The 17,699-nt window shown below is 35.5% G+C and overlaps 1 protein-coding gene across 3 annotated transcripts in view; it reads left to right on the top strand.

The window, feature by feature from the left end:
* MEF2C (myocyte enhancer factor 2C) overlaps positions 1-17,699 on the top strand; it is a 126,953-nt gene that overhangs the window by 44,295 nt on the left and 64,959 nt on the right. For all 3 annotated transcript variants that reach the window (XM_010578038.1, XM_010578040.1, XM_010578041.1), the window contains exons 2-3: positions 2,988-3,185; positions 15,174-15,377. In XM_010578038.1, coding sequence (XP_010576340.1) covers positions 3,132-3,185; positions 15,174-15,377 — 258 coding nt within the window. In that variant the 5' untranslated portion in view covers positions 2,988-3,131. The remainder of the gene's footprint in view (positions 1-2,987; positions 3,186-15,173; positions 15,378-17,699) is intronic.

Here is a 17,699-nt window from a genome sequence, read left to right on the forward strand (position 1 = left end):
TATGTACTAATGAAATGAACAGAACTATAGGCAAACACATATTAAGAATAGCACATGAAGAAGCATGTGTTGATATGTATATATGTGTAAAAGAGAAAGACAGATACAGAGAACACCACAGCATTCCCAATTTGTTTCTAGTAGCAGTAAAAATAGCAGAAATTATTTTTTTAAAAGGAAATAAGTGTGCTAGAGAAACTGAAAAGCTTTTATTTGAAATTAGACTGGTAAGCAAGAAGCAAACACAAGAGAGTTTTTTTCATCCACGCAAGAAAACCTAACCCGCTGCATGTTGAAGCAAATTTATGTTTCTTTGCAAATTGTATGTTGGATTCATATGACCTAATGTATTCTGTCTTCTCCTTCAGGTTCTCTCAGATCGTATGATAATATTTAACAACCAAATCATCCTTGCTCCCTTTCAACCTTAATTTCCTGCACATCTATTTTTCCACTTAAAATAAAACTAGTGTAGTTAGTGTATTACTACAGGTAATGAAGAACAAAATTCTGCTCATCAAGTGTTGCATGTATTACCTTAAGATGATTTTGTGTAGATCATAGAAATTTTAAGTGTTCTGACTTTAAGCTGTCTAGAAAAGCTTTTGTTGTTTGAAGACTGGTCTTAAATGTGGAACTAAGTGTGTGGGAGGGACTCAACATACTGCTCCTCCACGAAGATTTTTGTCCTTCCTGGTAGATTTTTTTCAGTGTTCAGTGATTTTTCTGAAGTCGCTCAGCATCAGCATCTTGATCTGCAGAGCCGCTCTCGTCCTTGCTACCCTGTCACCACTGCTCTAATCTGTCCACCCTGACCTTCCACCTTCCAGTGAATAAGAGCTTAGGCAGGCGTAGCGCTGTAAGCCGATAGTGCCACTGGCTTCAGCTGAATGAAAGGAAAGGAAGTTGTTCCATATGCATTCGCTGTGGATTAGCATATTGGCTTACTGTTACAGAGCTAGCCTGTTAGACTCCTTCGCGTCCTGCATGTGCATGGGAAACACCATTCTAACTTGCTCTTTGTATCGGAGGTAAGGCTATAGGAAAAACAGGAAAGAAACCCAGGCCGAGGAAATTTAAGGCTGTTTCTAAAAATAGGCTGGGTTTGTTTGTCAACACTGCATATCAGATAAGACTGTCTCCTAGCTTTGTTTGGAAAAAAAGTTTTATAAATACATTTGATCAACTTAACTTATTTAAAAGTTTTGGACTTCTGGTTTTTGCTGTAAATACGATCAAGCGCCTTTGTGTCTTTTTAGGCAGTGAGAAGTTGAACTGTTTTCAAACAAGTAAAAAACAGCAAAAAAAATTTGCAGCCTTTACACTTTATTATATTGGCACCATTAATTGTTCCATGTTCTGCATTATGGTCATGATTTAGGCATACATAAATATGCCTAGCAAATAATATAAAAAGGCATTCATGTACAGAAAGGTAATAAGTATTATACTTGAAATTTTTTTTTGCCCAGCAGATTAATTATATCATTGTGGCTAGTTAGAAAACTCTGACTGACTGCTTATTTGTTAACTTATTTTTTCCTTAGAGCGATAAAACACTTGAGCAGCTTAAAGTTTAATGTATGCAAAGAAAATCAAGAGAGAATTGAAGATCAGAATGAGTGAGGTTTAGCTTTTCTACCTCAGTAACTTTGAATCAGAGCCAAAAAATGGATTAAATGGCCAGGACATCGTTTAGTGTTACGTAACATATAGTGAGAATTTATCAGGTTGGCTGCGAGACTATGAGCTTAAAATAAATAAGGAAACACCAGCCTCTGTTTTAAAATTACTAAATTTTTATTTTCAAGGTAGTATTTTTAATAGACCATGGATCTAACATAAAAACTTTTTAAAAATCATTTTAAATGAATCTTGTTCAGATTTTTTTTCTCTTCTGTATTTAAAAGAACTGTGCTGTTCTGTTCAACATATGTAAATATAAAAACACAGTAAATGAAGGTTAAAAAGGGAAAAAAAAATTGCATTTTTTACTTCAGTACTAGACCGAACATCATTTCTGTATTTTCTTCTATTTCTATCAAGTCTTTTATTGCTAAAAACACTTTGGATGTGATAGAAATTAATTTTGTGATTTATGACATTTTGTGAAATATGGACTGTATACTGCGTTGTGTATTTTTATGTATTTCATCTAACTGTCCTTAGTTTTATGATAGAACCAGTGTTGTAAAGTTCAGGGAGCAAGTATCAGTGCATTTCTAAAACTGTGAAAATATTTTTCAAAACATTCTTAAATTATCATCAGTCACTATTATTCTGTACTATATAGCTTGTCTTTTGGTGCACAAATTTTTATAAGGAAAGATATACGTATTTGCTAGTTATAAATCATTTGTCAGAACATTTTAGAATTTACATTGAAATTAAATGAACGACAATGCACTGTTTTCTACAAGTATCTTGAGTAATACTTGCACCAATCTATATTCCTAAAGAATAAGGTTAAAAATTTTGGATTTAAAGTAGCTGACATCTCTCATATATCAAGTAACACTTTAATAAAGGTCCATCCTATTTGCATAATGAGGGACATTATCACCTCTGCTGTCAAAACACAGGATTGTTTTCCCTTCAGAAATGAATTAGCTGGCCTACTTAGCATACATAGGTACAGAAAGGTTCATTAACTCTCTGATTTAGGTAATTTTTCATATTAGAGCAGTGAGTGATATTTAAAACAAGAGACACTTAATTCCATTAAAGTTTTGGCAATGTGTATTTCAGTCTTTTTCTTCACTTCTTGGTATATTGGTGGGTTTGTTCATAAAAAGAAGCCTTTGAATTAAGTTATTATTTTTCTATGCATTACTTATTTTATAGATGCAGTAAATTTTTATTATAATTTACTTGTACATTTGTACTTGTACACTAAATTATAATGAGGATGCTTGGCCAGCTCCATATAATAACTTTCATCTAGTTATCAATTTTATAATAACATTTGATTTCCTTTCTGTGTTTAGCAGGAACGGATGCAGGGGACTGTGAACTGAGTAGTGCAAGTGCTGAAGAAGGAGGTTTGTTTTGAGGAAACGGGAAAGAGGAAGAAAAGAGAAGGGAAAAATACATAATTTTAAGGAAGAAGGAGAGAAAAAAAAACGGGGACTATGGGGAGAAAAAAGATTCAGATTACAAGGATTATGGATGAACGTAACAGACAGGTGAGTAGCAAAAGTACCATATTTGAACATCTTACTACATTTCTAAGGTGACTTTTTTTTCATATGTGATTAAAAAGTTGATAACTTTGTATACATAAACCTACCCATATGTATATATATACACAATGTATGGAAGACTATCAAAGAAAAAGTACTTTTGGAAACAACCAGAAACCTCACACACAGTTTTTTCAAGTTTAGTAACATGCACAGTTAGGAATTTATTACTTGAGGCCTTGATTCTACAAAGGCTGATGTGTATGCTCTGCTTTGGGCCCCCTCTGCACTCTCTTTGACTTCAGTTTGTAATATACGTGGTTAAGCGCATCTGCAAGTTGTTACAGGATACAGGCTTTTAGTACTGTATTTTATGAACTATTATAATATGAGTTTATTTGGAGGAGGACTTGCATTTAAATTCATAGATCAAAATAATTTATTTTCTACATCTTTGCAGTGTTTTTATTTTACCTCCTTCATATAAAAATGATATTACTTCATAAAAAATCTCATCTCTTCCTGTCTGAATTTTAAAAAGAATTTGAGTAGCCTAACACATTCTAAAACCCACATACAATAATATTGCCATGTTGTAGTTACAAAACAAAGTCTCCAATACTGATACTATGGCTAAACAGGTCCAGCAGGACTGTTAATTAATTATTACCACTGCTTTAGATAAAATGGCTGAGTAGCTGTCACATATTATCAACACTATCTCTGCTATTTAAAATATGGCCATAAATTAGAGAAACAGCTTTCCTGTTTTCAGAAAAATAAAATTCAACAATTGCCATCGTAAAATAAAATCAGTGAAAAGCTGCTGCTGTTTACATTTGATGTAAATGGATCAATGTTTTGTTGAAACTGGAGATTCACAAGAGTGAGAAACTCTTCATAAAATTGTTTAACACTGATTAGTGTTCTTCATACATGTGGCTGCAATTTAGGAGTAATCACCAGTAGCTGTTTTTTAAGAACTTGATACTGAGTTACTATTAATATATTAGTTCTATTCATTTGATCTACAAATTTCTTCATATATTCAGGTTGTTTTTTAAGAAGTTATGTTGTTAGTCTTAAAAGGATTTTATAAAGCCATAAAAAATTCAGCCTAGGCATAAAAACAAATTATAATCTTTAAATGTGCTTTCCAAGAATTTTTAAATTTTGTAGTGTTAGTAGTCACTTGTGTTCTCCATAGCAGGAAATCATGTATAAAAACAAAATTATATTTATGATGGATACATTTTGTGTTTTCCCTAAAGGTTGCCTGTTGCTGTGGGCCAAGCCAAAAAGCAATAATTCTATCAATATAAAACCATCACCATATTTACTTTAATTGGTTTTTAGCTTGGAATTTAAATTGGATTTGAAATACTGAACCAAATTTATCATTAAACATCCAGACACTAGTTGTTTGGAACTTTCCCATACTACCATGGTTTCTTTTCGAAGTCAACCTGAATTATTTTGTAAATGATACTACAAAATTTTGCCATTAGTCATATTAGTTCATACAATAGCTTCAGTGTCAACTTGCTTACTCAAATACAGGATTTACAGAGAACTTAATCCCCTGTTTTGTCAAAGAGATATCTTTTAAGAAGCTAAATTTACTTTAAAAAATGAAGACAGCTAGCCTTTCAAGTCATTCACAGTAGAGTTTAAAGATTTCTAGCACCAGCTTTCAGAACTAATAATTATGAATAAACTATAACACTAGAACACTAACAACTGCAGTGTTAGTGCAGAAAGTGTTTATCTTGCTAGCATTTGATAATATTCATCATGTTGATTAGTCACTGTGAGACTGAAGGTGTAGATTTACACTACTTTACCTTCCACATAGTATAACAGTCTTGATTCTGCTTCTCATTTCTACTAATATATTGAAACATAATTTAGAAAATGTTTCTACCAGTTTTATCCTCTTTGCATGTAAATCAGTGCCCTGATTTAAAGCTTAGTGAAGCCAATGAAAAGATTTCCACTGATTCATTTAGACTGTGGGATCAGGCTTTCTAGTTGTAGCGATATGTATGTGATTAAATAGAACTGGATTTCCACTAATAGTTGATTGATCCTTCAACCACTTGTATGAGATGTACTCTTTCACAAGCCTTACTGTTTCTTAAAATATAATATATTCCATGAGCTATTGCTGCTTCAGTGAACCTGCATCAGTTTATTTGGTTTTTAACTTACACACTTCCAGCAATCTTAAAATAGTAACTGGTTTATATTCTTTTTTTTTTTTTTTAAATGACATCAATATATTTGAATGCACAGAAAAGATCAAAAGGTTGCATGGGGAAAAAAAAAAAAGCTCAAAAGTTTTGGATTAATAAAGTTAAGGTACCAGCTGAAGCACAGTTCCACAATGCTTATTTGTAGCTCCGTTTACCATTATATGGATGGAGACTGTTTTCTTTTCTTTCTTGCTACCTCACCAAAAGATGTTTGCAAGAACAGCAGCAAATCTATTGACTTGAAACTGCCTTATTGTTGCTTATGTTAGAACTCAGTGTGCTTTCACAATCCAAGGCATGTTAGATGGGAATATGATATACATGGATAGTGCATCCTCAGCTGTTTTCAAGCACATAAATTCTTGGCTGGACAGCACATGCAGGGAAAAATAGGTGGAACACATACCAAATGAAGGCAAATAGCAATAGTTTAATTCTTCTCCCCTCTCCCAGTGCAAAGGTGAATGTTTCAATAAGAGAGTTTTTGCAGGAGTTGTTACAAGGCCTGTGGAAGGTGATTTCTGCCCTTGCTTTTCCACTCATTTGCCCGGCGTCCTGACTAGCTACTTACATTAACCATTGAAAGGAGTACTTGTTCTATCAGTAGAATAGCTGTTTTCTTCCACACTACTGTCTGCTATGGTAGGAGACTCCCCTACGGTTCAACGTGCTTGTATGAGTGGATTGGGAATGACAAAAGTAGTGCTGACCTCCCTCCAAGAGGATTTCTAAGCAGGTCTAGTTGGTTGGATTTGTGTACTTCAGTGACCATACTGCTAATAAATGTAAGTTGAAACTGTCCCGAGTCAGATGTCTGGCTGCAAACCTCATAAAAACATGCAATATGGGGATATGATCTGCACTTTTCCAGAAACTATTTGAAACTTTGACATTTTGGGATAAGTTAAAGGAAAACTACTGCAACCTAGACATTAAAGGCCCAGTCCTTTTACCCTGGACTGCATGAGAGCTCTGTCATTGACTTCAGTGAGTGCAGAATTCAGGATTTTAACTAGGAGGAGCCATTAATTTAATGTTATTTCATGTGGGCTTCCAGTTGGCTGTATTTTCCTGGCTCTCCTAGTTACCGTGTGGTGACAAAGGTGACAAGGATGTTTGAATCCTCTGTGAGTGATCACAAATTCTCTTTGGTTGTGGAAGTTTCACAAAAGCCCATCTGAAAAATTTCCTTTCCCTCTGCTTTAAGCCACAGACAGAATGAGTACGAATAACTGCCAGGGCTAGAGTATACATGTATTTATTTGTGTAGTTTAGTTACCATCACGATGTTAAATGGAAATGAAAACTCTCAAGAGAACACTGTTATAAGCACCCAATGTGACCAGATACTTTCTTTTTATTATTGCGACACTGAGTAATATAGTCTTCACAAATGTGGAATGAATCCCTGGTCGTGTTGCTCAGGCTCAGGAGGTCATGGTAGCCCTGTCAACAGCCCATTCAAGTAGACTGCATACATGTTATTAGTTGCACCACCAATAGAACTGATACCTAAAAATATCAGCAGACATCTGATCTTGGAGCCTCCTGACTGCTACATGTTCTTTGTGAAGAAATTTCAATCAGGCAGATTGGAGAAGGCTGCTCTAAAGAATTCTTTGTTGTTTAAAAAAAAAAAAAAAAAAGAAAGAAAAGAGGAAGGGCATTTGCAAAAACATGGGTGAACTTGATTTTCATGTGTTTTCTTAATTGAAAGAAATAATTCAGCTGGCTCTGTTACGGTCAACACATGAAGGAAAAATGGCATTCATCTGCCTCAGAAAAGTCCTTGTATTTTTTCTATTTGTTTTTCATCAGTTTGAAATATTTTGTTAGTTTTAATGAGGGCCTTTTGTGGTCTGCCATAGAGAGGGATCATTTGAAACTCTCCTTGCAACAGGCAGGGCTGCCCAAGCCTAAAATAAATAGGTGTAATGATGTAAATGATTGTATTACTGTTATACAAGGTCACTTACAAAATATCTCATTAAATTCACGGTCTGTGAGCTAAATCCAGAGGTACATTGACCCAGGAAAGAGGGCATATTGACCCAATGACATTCTGGTATCAGGTCTGGAACACCCTCTTGCTTTTAATCCATTGGTTTTTCTAGTTAGTATTAAGAAATATCAGGTCTTATATGGCAGCCCACCATTTTTTTTCCTCTGATCAGCTTGCTCATTAGTTTTGCATATTTCTCCTGTTTGTGAAGCATGCTGTTGTCAGATTCACAGTTAAAACAGAGTTGAGCTTAGCTAATGATTCTGCATACTGTTTAAAACATCTCTTTCAATTTGTAATGAGCTGCTGGGAGCTTAAGTGTTATTAAATACCATAGGAAGTGTATACTTCAATATTAAGGTGCTTAAATAGTAAGACACCCTTTTTAAAGTATCATGTCTGCATAATTCCATGGGTTACGACACTAACAAACACTTGCTGTTTAACTTTTTCATGCATAGACTTTTTATAATTCCTTGATTCCAGAAAATCTGTAAAGCTATAAATCAAGAGTTACTGCAGTTATCAGCTCAATAGAGAACAAATTAAAGCAGATAAGTAAAGTGAGGTTATGGGGCAGGGGAGGAATATCCTGGAGGGAAATGACCGTTTGCAGGAAGACCTAGATTTGTTCTACTGACTTCAATACCTAATGCTGCTAGTTTCAAAACTAATTTCAGCCTCGTGTATCTATTTTTATCTGTGTTTCAGCTCTATTTAAAAGGAAAGAGAAAGAGACAATCAGCTGAATCAGAAACTCCCCTGTAGAAATAGAGAAGAGCCTTACATATTAGTGCTAACATGACCACAAGTTAGATAGAAAACTTTTTTCCACCAATTTCCTGTTATTTTCAGTCTTCTTCATGGGCTGTCTTCCTTTTATCCAAGATCTGAGATTTTATGATCCCCCCCCCTCCCCAAGGAAATGTTTTCATATGAAAACTTAACTGCTTAGCTATGCAGCTAATCACTATTCTGTTCAATGAACCTTTGTCTTAAACATCACATGCTTTTTATCTTTTACATATTTGAACTCCTTCTTTTGCTTACATTAAATTGCACACAGTAAGACATATACTTGGAATATAGCATTACAGTTAGGCCTTGGTCCTGGTTCTTTTCAGAGGTAAAGTTAGGTTTCTGTGAGCAAAGAATACACCCCAAGTTTTCATGACTCCTAAATTGTAGGGATCTGTACAACTCTGGCAGCACTTCTCAGGTTATGTCAGACTACCTGAGAAGTAAAGTTTTAAGAGAGCTGCTGAACTGAACTGTGAATTTCCAGAATGTATTATATTTATGGTTAAGTGTGCTTGTATTACAAATGTATGTTCTGAGTATAATTTAGAGTGAATTAGCATAAGGTAAATATTTAGGTCAAATTACTTTTAATTTGAAGTCTGAGCAAGAAACCTAAGTAAAGAGAGTGCAGTAGTGAATGAGGTATCTGCCAACACAACAGAGCTGAAAACCAGCGCAGACACAGGCGCAGCCTTGCTGTCTTGCAAGGAATGGTTTGGAAAGCCCTGGGGGAGAAAGAGCTGGAGGTGGGAAGCAGAACTGAAGCCATTGTGGAGAGGAAGAAGTTACACTCTTCCTGTTATGACAGGAAATGCAGACAAATGTGCTTCCTGACCATTTGCTCAGCAGGGAATGAAATATTCTTTGACCTTTACCTTACGAACATTTTAGCAGCACAGAACTAGTAAACATGTTTTTTACCCTAAACATCTATTTGTACCTGCCAGAACTGGTGAAAGCATACCAAAAAAAAGTCAGCTTTCTTGTATATTGTATTAGCTACTGTGTTTTTGATAGAGATAATGGGTTTTGCCTAAAATATGTACATATCTGTACATCTATGTATAATGGACTTAATCTTATCCTCTGATTCAACAAAAGGAAATGAAGTATCAGACATTAACCATTATTATTCTTGCATCCCTGTCTGGTTTTAGATGTTTAAGTGGGAAGCATATTGATACTGTCTAGCCTACTGATTTCTGAGTTGCTTTACATCTGTTAATTAACACATCTTCCAATTATCCCTCCTCTCTTTACTTACAAAAAAAAATTTGTATGAGAGATCCAGCATCATTTGTTGGATTTTGGTAGATCGAATAATATTACTATTTTAAGTATTTGATCTGTTATTTATGTACTAATATACTAAAAATGGGGGATAACACACAAGTACAAAACATTCTTTTTAATACGGATTAATCATGAACACTTTATTTGTTATAGCTATAATTTTAGGGCATCCTGCTTAGAAGTCCTCTTTATCTGGACTATTCAGCAAGTCGTAGCTCAATATGCTTGAGGCTTTCCAGGACAATAGCTCTTTTACCAGCATAAATCACTGCTGTCGCATCCCTCTAAGTTATGCTGGAGGGTTATAAGAACATGGAAGCAGGCTGCTGAAGGTCCTTCACTGCTCTTTAAAGGGTCTTTCATTTAATATGGCATGCACAGCTATTGCATAAAGGAAGTTTGTCTAGAGAGAATCCTGCACTGGTGCTGCTTCCCAGTCCCACTGAGGGTTACTGTAAAGATTGTTGCGACCAGGCCTCTTCATATGACAAACAGATCTAAACAAAAATCACACAGGAGGAAGGGGAAGAGAGAATATGGCAAGAGCTGTAGCATCTCCAGTAATCATTTGGGGTTTCAACATATGATAGGATTAGGTGCCCAGCAGTGACATTTTATCCAAGAGCCCCTTGGTGTACACATGGCCAACTTGACTTTATTTTGTTTGAAGTTAGGTAGATTACTCATGTAGTACCTGCTATTTGTCACATACCTCATATCTACCATGCTTGCTCTAGTCTCTCTGTCAGAAATTTAGACATTCCATGTGAAATAAGGACAAGCAGAACAATATTTCTTCTTGACCACGCAGTGTCTGTATCAGATACTTCTGTGCATCAGTGGTCCCTGTTTTTAACTAGTCACTCATATATGTTTAATGGCAGGAAATGTATATGGGAAGGATTATGTGCAAATTCCCTGTTTCTCTCATTTTCCTGTCAGCAGCTATGTATCTTTATAATCAGGATAGGAAGAAGTAAGGGGAACATTGATATTTTGCCACTGGCTGGACTAAATGCCTTGAAAGATCACAGGACTGCTACTTTGAAAACATAAAATGTGAGCACACATATGCTATGACTGTTAGTGACAAATACAGAGTGCTGTTATGGCTCAGCCTCTCAGACTGTGTGAGATTGCAGAAAAAGTACTAGAAGAACCTGAATCAAAACCAAAAATGAAATAAAATAAAGTAATCCCAAACCAACTCCCACCAAAAAATACAGAAACAAAGACTACGTTGCAACAAAGATAAATAAGGTATCCCGAAGGCTGTATTCATTAACTGGGAGTATTTATGGCTGTTTCTGTTCCCCCACTGATGTATTAACGTCTATAAGAAGCATATAGTTGTTGTTACAAACTTAGCTAAATAAAGACTATAACCAGTGGCCAGTATCACCATTTACACACACACATTTAAATATAAATTTCAGCACATGAAAGAATTTATACTCGCAACTGAGCAACATTATCTTCTAGTTTATTTAGTTTAAATAAGTTTTACTTACTAGCGATTAAACAAGAAGGTCTTCTCTCGGCCAAATGACCCTCTAAATGAAGCATATCACAATGTGTTATATGCACTTACATTCAGACTGTCTAAAGCCCCACTTACAGACATTGCAATGACTAGTCCATGAAAGATCTCTCAGAAGACTCTTGAAGCTTTATGCATGAAGAGCTAGTTGAGCGATGTTTCCATGGTATTGAAGAAGAGCCAGAATTGAAGTGGAAAAATGCCCTTTTAACAATCCTCTTTTGTCAATGCCTTTCCTTTAGCACATACAGTCGGTTTCACCTTTAGTTAGAATTTCATCCAAAATGCATAAAAAGCTCACCTTGATTTATATCAAGTAAGTTGGAAGCTGGCTACTGGTTTGGGTTTGGTTTTTTTTTTTTAGTTTTCCCAATACTTGAAAGCAGCATCTGATTTGCTTACAGCCTATAAAGTCATCAGCATTTATACTTCTTTATATACAAAAATGCTGCAGGCTTTAGTAACCTTCTTTCTCGGTACCGCCATTCGTGTTATGAGGGTAGTTTGGCTCTTAAATTTTTTAAAATAACCTTTAAATAAGTAAAATAACCATAAGGCTAAGACAAATGTAATAGACTAGTGGGTGTTCAGTTAATACGAGGAGATGGAATTAGGTTATTTTTGGAATATTTCAGAGGTAAATGTGGTACTCTCCGCACACTGCTCTTTTTGCAATACATATAAAACTATGCATAAAAGTGCCTCATAACAGTATCTAGAAATTGTGTCAGAGTTTCAAACCTTGTGTTTTATGTAAACATGCTTTACAAGGTTTTAAAGACAGTTGAATGCTGGCCTCTTATCTGTTCCACTTCCTCCCTCCACTCCACTTTCATTCTCCCCAGTTCTCACACTGTCATTATAAAATATTATATCCCAAAAAGAGAAGGACTTCCTAAATTGCCTATCATTCTCCTAAAGAGGAGAAAATCTGTGAACTGAAAAACACCCACAAATTAGCAGTGGTTTAGACAGCAGGGATAATTAATCATATCTTGACTAATATTGTCAGGAAAGAATATGTAGTGATTTGATTCTTGCTGCTGAAAAAAAAGTTAAATATTAAACAGATATTGAAATGCATGCTCATTTTTGGATGTCCTTTTTTAAATATGTTGATGAATTGTATCAGTTCATGTGGACTGTGTGTGTGTCTTGTTTATTCTCAGCACTAAGTCAGTTCAAGTGTAGTCAGAGCTTCTTAAGTGTATGCTGCACACTGCCTTCCACCTAGGCGTAAGACACCAAATGTTTTAAATAATTTTTGCTAATTTTTAACACTCAGCAAAATTGCTGCAGTACTAGAATATTATCTGTTACTTTAGACAATATTTATTAGATGCTTTTAGTTTGGGTGAGCAAGCTTAAGATAACAAATGGTTAACAAATTGAGACCCCAAAAAATTTAAGTAATAAAGATGCTGTCTACTTATATTGCTCACAAAAATATTTTAGCATATGGAAGAGAAGTATATTCATCTTCCTTATGTAGCCACATAGAAGAAAGTGTGCAAAATGATAATTTCTTTTCAATGGCTTGAAGAGTATTCTTAAACTTTTCTGAAGTTACTGACCTTTCACTATACATTTGAAAATACAAGTTCACCCCTACTATAAACTGTTGTCAAAGTATAAGTTTACATATATATATGTAATATACATACGTAAAGATAAGCCACAATGAATGACATATTTTAAAAGAAAAGTGGTATTCCATATCACCACAGAAACAGTAGTAGATACAACTGGTTTTAGTGCATTTATCAGCAGTGGCAGAAAGCATTATCTGATAGATCTAGAATATGTTAGAAAGATCAAGAAGTTAAAAACAAATCAAATTCAGAGCAATTAAAATTATATATTAAAGAAAAGAAAAAAAAGATCTAGCTGATTTGTTCTTTCTTTTTTTTACTCTCCACAAAAAGGAACTCTTAACCAGTATCATTCTGGTGATAAGTATTATGAAATAAGTATGTGCTATGCAGCACAGCTGTGTGGTTATTCTAAATGTTCAGGAGCACCTAACAGTAAACACAAACAGTGGCTTTAAAGATATTTCTGTACTGGAGTGTACTTTGATGGTAAGAAGCTGTAACGTGCTAAATTCTGAGGTTTCTGTTGCACAGAAACCATACTGTACAGAGACACTCCACCTACAGCACTGTGGTCAAGAAGTTGATTGAAAGGCATTTTAGATGCTGAAAAATATGATGAGTTAGTACATTTTATTTTCTGTATGTTTAGCATTTTCTAAAACATGCTTTTATATATATATGTTTCAATAAATGCATTGCACTTTTCTGTAATCAGAGAAAACATTAAAGGCGTATTTGAAAGACTAGGATTTTTTTCAGAATTTGAATGAAGTTTTGTTACCTATCTCATTATTCATTCCAAATATCAAAAGCCATTGACATGGACAAATTTAGAAAGAACTTACTATCAATTATGGATACTTGAGACCAGTGCTGTGGAAAGTGTGTTTTTAAAATGCCTGAATAATTGTATTTAATGGCAAACCATCTTTTCTTAACAGTACGTTGACAGAGGCTAAAGAGATTGAAATGACAATAAGAGGAATAATATTCAGTATACATTTGGGACAATAAATGTTCATAGTATTGGCACAGAGCCTCATCTTTCTGAGACGGACTAGCAAACAGGGATTAGCAATACTTAAAGGTCACGTTTTCCATGGCCTGACGTGCTGGGATTTTAAGGTAGTCTAGGGTCACAGTTAGCATTAACTTGCATTAGGAGTGTGACGAGATAAAACAGCAGCCATATGAACCACGTACAGACGAATCTTCTTGCCTTAGCATTAAAGTGCAGAGGTGCTACTGCTTATGGGTATTAAGGAATGGTAGCAACAAGTGCAGGATTAGGCGGACGTATAAACTTGGTTGCGTGCCTGTCCTTGACATATCAAATACCTTGACTACATGTTAAATTTGATGAATGATAGGCTTAGCAAAACCGTATTTTCCTCTTAAAAATTCTTGTCACTGAAAATTATTAGAGAAAAAAATAGATGTAAAAAAAATCACAGTCATTGTATATCCTTAAGGAAATTGCATATATGAAGAAACAGAAGAAGGAGAAATATTCAACCATACAACTAGCTTAAACAGCTCATGGTAGTTTCTTGTTCTGAGTCACATGTCTTACTGGAACTTGTAAGCTAGTGCAGAAAAGAAGAGAAGAAAAAACCCATCTATTTGATGTGCACGCCTTTCGTTGTCAAAACAGTCCCTGTGGAAAATTATGGTTTTGTACAGAGTAATGCTATTTTTCATTCTGCCTGGGTTTTGCGTGATGTCAGGGCATTAGCCCTGAAGAACTTAAAAGCACATCCCTATTTTTTCCTGTATAATATGACGCAAAGTCCTTTGCACTAAAAAATGCCCATTCATATTTCTAAGCATCTAATTTGAAATGAAATAAAGTATGCTACGTCTGTGTTTAGAAAAGACCTTGTTTCTAAGGTGGTATTTGTTGTCGGCCAGCTATTGTTTGTTTTTCATTCATGCTTTGTAAATGTCATTTCTCACATGAGTGAATTTTTAACACTTCAAAACTATTGTGAGTGTGTTTATATGAGCAATGTATCTCTTTTACACAACTTAAATGCTGTATGAAATAATTTCTTCACTAAAAATCTAGCAGGAGTTGGGGGGCAAGGAATCAAAGTCAATCACTATCAAAAATAAGAATTGCCTGCATGTGTTCAAACTATTTACAGCCGCAAATCTGAGGTGCGGTTTTAGAATATTATGGGAAAGAAGTATGCAGTATAAAGAGTATATGAATTAAAAAGGTACAGAGAAAGATGCAGTATCAACACTTCATAGCACTACTTGATGAAAATGTCCCATGCTCTTTACCTGTACTTCGAGTTTTGTGCGGTGAGAATTAGGTATATTTCCTCACTTGCATAACACACACATATATTCTGGCTTGGAACTATATTTATATTTATGCATTTGCCTTCTGAAGGTGTTCAATTCAAAGACTACGGAAGTCACACACTGTATTTCCAAAAAAAAGAAGAAAGACCAGCTTGGGGATTTCTGACGGACCTTTTTTTCTGTTTTTTCCAGGTGACATTTACAAAGAGGAAATTTGGGTTAATGAAGAAGGCTTATGAGCTGAGTGTTCTGTGTGACTGTGAGATTGCTCTGATCATCTTCAACAGCACCAACAAACTGTTCCAGTATGCCAGCACTGACATGGACAAAGTGTTGCTGAAATATACCGAGTACAATGAGCCACATGAGAGTCGAACAAATTCGGATATTGTTGAGGTAAGATTTTGTGTTCTGCGAGGATTCTTCTTTTGCTTTGCTCTGAGACGGAGGTACTCAAAGCTAGAGGCCTGACCGTCTTTCTCAAGGGTTGTAGAACGTACCCTGGAGGTGACATAGCGGCAGGAGAGGAGAGCGGGGACAAGGGGGTACTAGTCTGGGGGCTGGAGATGGTGCAGCAGAGACTGGAGGGAATCCACGTCTTTTCTGAAATGCCAGTTTCATCCTGCCGAGTCCCGCGTGCGCAGCAGAAACGCCTACGATGGGATCTCCGTCTCCCTGTCGTCCAGCTTTCTCTGCTGCTTTGTCCCATTGTCCCATTCCCCCTCTCCGTGCCTCGGCCGCTACCTCCCGGCTGAATCTCCCCTTCGACTCCCAGTCGCTCCCAGTGACATGCTTTCCAGAAAACATTGTGTGCCTTGTCTCCTCGCTCTAAAAGTTATAATGCCCTCCATCCAGGAGGAACTGAAAAATATAGTGTAAAAGAAGTGGAAGAAAGGATTTAGAATCACTGCTTTAAGGCATTTGACTGACTTGGTTAGCTTTTTGATTACTTACAGAAGCAGGAGGTTTAATAAAATGCAGGAAAATTATATTTACGAGCTGCGCAGTAACAAATGTTTCGGCTACCTCACCACGGAATGCTGTTACCATAATATAATAATAACAGTATCAAAGCAATACTATCAGAATGCTAGAGACACCCTGTAATTATTTTTTAAAAAAATATATAGGGCAAGTTTTATTTATAACTACTGAAAATTATTAATTAAAATTCAAGATTTTCCATTTTAAGCTTCTGATATTTGCAGAAAAGTCAGCTTACTTTATAGTCACATTAGGATTCAAGCCATGCAAAATAAATGAAGCTTTCAATGATTTTGTTGTAATAGCAAAACACTCAGGGTAATACCTAAGAAATTGGTTATATGACTTATACAACTCCTGTTTTCAAAGCACCTAAGTGATTTGGCATCTAATGGTATCATCGTAAAAAGTATTGGAAGGATGAGGTCCTGCCTTAAAGATCAGTGAAAATTTATTCATAATTGCTGCTGAATACCATGGCCTATACACTTAGATTATTTCAGATCCTATTAAAGGTGTTAGTTTCATATTTTTAAATAATCTGGGTGTCATCTAAAATGAGACTTCAGTGCTTTTGGAATCTTCACTTGGGTTAGTCATGTGTTTGAGACTAGCAATGGAAGAAAGTGTGTGAATTACATATAAAATGTTTTTGATGGAGGAAAAATACTGTGTAATAGACATCGTTACACTTGTTACAAGATGTCACAGTCACACCACCATAGATTGGCAAAGACTGCAACCCAGGGATATATATCACTTTTCTGTCTATCCTTATGTCAACATATAGGATGATACTGTTTTTCTTCCTTCATGATCTCCCAGCAGATTTTCTCCCGTATTAGGAGAGGATGATGTTCTGACAGCAGAACAAAAATTTATGAGAGTTAAGACTAAAAGGAAAGTACATAATTTCTTCCTCCTCTCCATCATCTCTTTTCCTTTTTTACTTAAAATCTCCTAGACATGAAGCCTTTCCTGTCACCTAGCTCTGGTAAGCCCATGTCCTGTCCAGCGGAATTCAAATTCTGTCCCCAAAATAATGCCCTGTCCTCTTTTAGTGGCAAAAAGCCAGAATATTCTTAGCAGAAAAAGTTTCCTGTGATATCTTTACTTCTTCCTGCAGGCTTTCTTGTGGGAATAGGTGAGTAAGCCAGTAGTTAGGGATTCGTTATATGCTTCACAATGAATGAATACCTTTGATCATGAGGACTGTGGTTTTTCAAGAAACTTGAGTGAAAATGTAAAATCTAAAATAATGTCTGTTTTGTTGTAACTTTGAGATTTTCAGAAAGAGCACTCTCTGTACCAGCAAAGTCCCTTTCCTGCAAAAATAGCGGGCCAGTTCAGATAGGCTGATAGGCAATTTTGCATGCAGACGTGGTTTTCTGGCTATACCCAAAATTTGGTGGGCATACCTTTTCACTCCTCTAAAAGGAGCCAAATAAAAGTAGGTAATTGAAATAAGCATTATTTAAATTGAGTAATCTAACAATAGGCAGAAAAGGCCAAATGAAGTACATATTTATAGTTTTTCCATATGTTCTGTCAGCTCTGAATTCAGTCATTTGATCATTTTGCTGTTACATTTTTCAATGTTCTGCCTGTAATGCAAAATACTTAAGCCACACCAATGCCAGTACTGTTTCAGGATCAAAGGAGTACTTGTACAGGGTGTAGGCTTTGAACAAGGGTTTCGTATTATCATGCCTTTACTTGATAATTAACATCACA

Source organism: Haliaeetus leucocephalus, unplaced genomic scaffold (assembly GCF_000737465.1).
Source record: "Haliaeetus leucocephalus isolate CR32 unplaced genomic scaffold, Haliaeetus_leucocephalus-4.0 Scaffold598, whole genome shotgun sequence".
In the NCBI taxonomy this organism is placed as follows: domain Eukaryota; kingdom Metazoa; phylum Chordata; class Aves; order Accipitriformes; family Accipitridae; genus Haliaeetus; species Haliaeetus leucocephalus.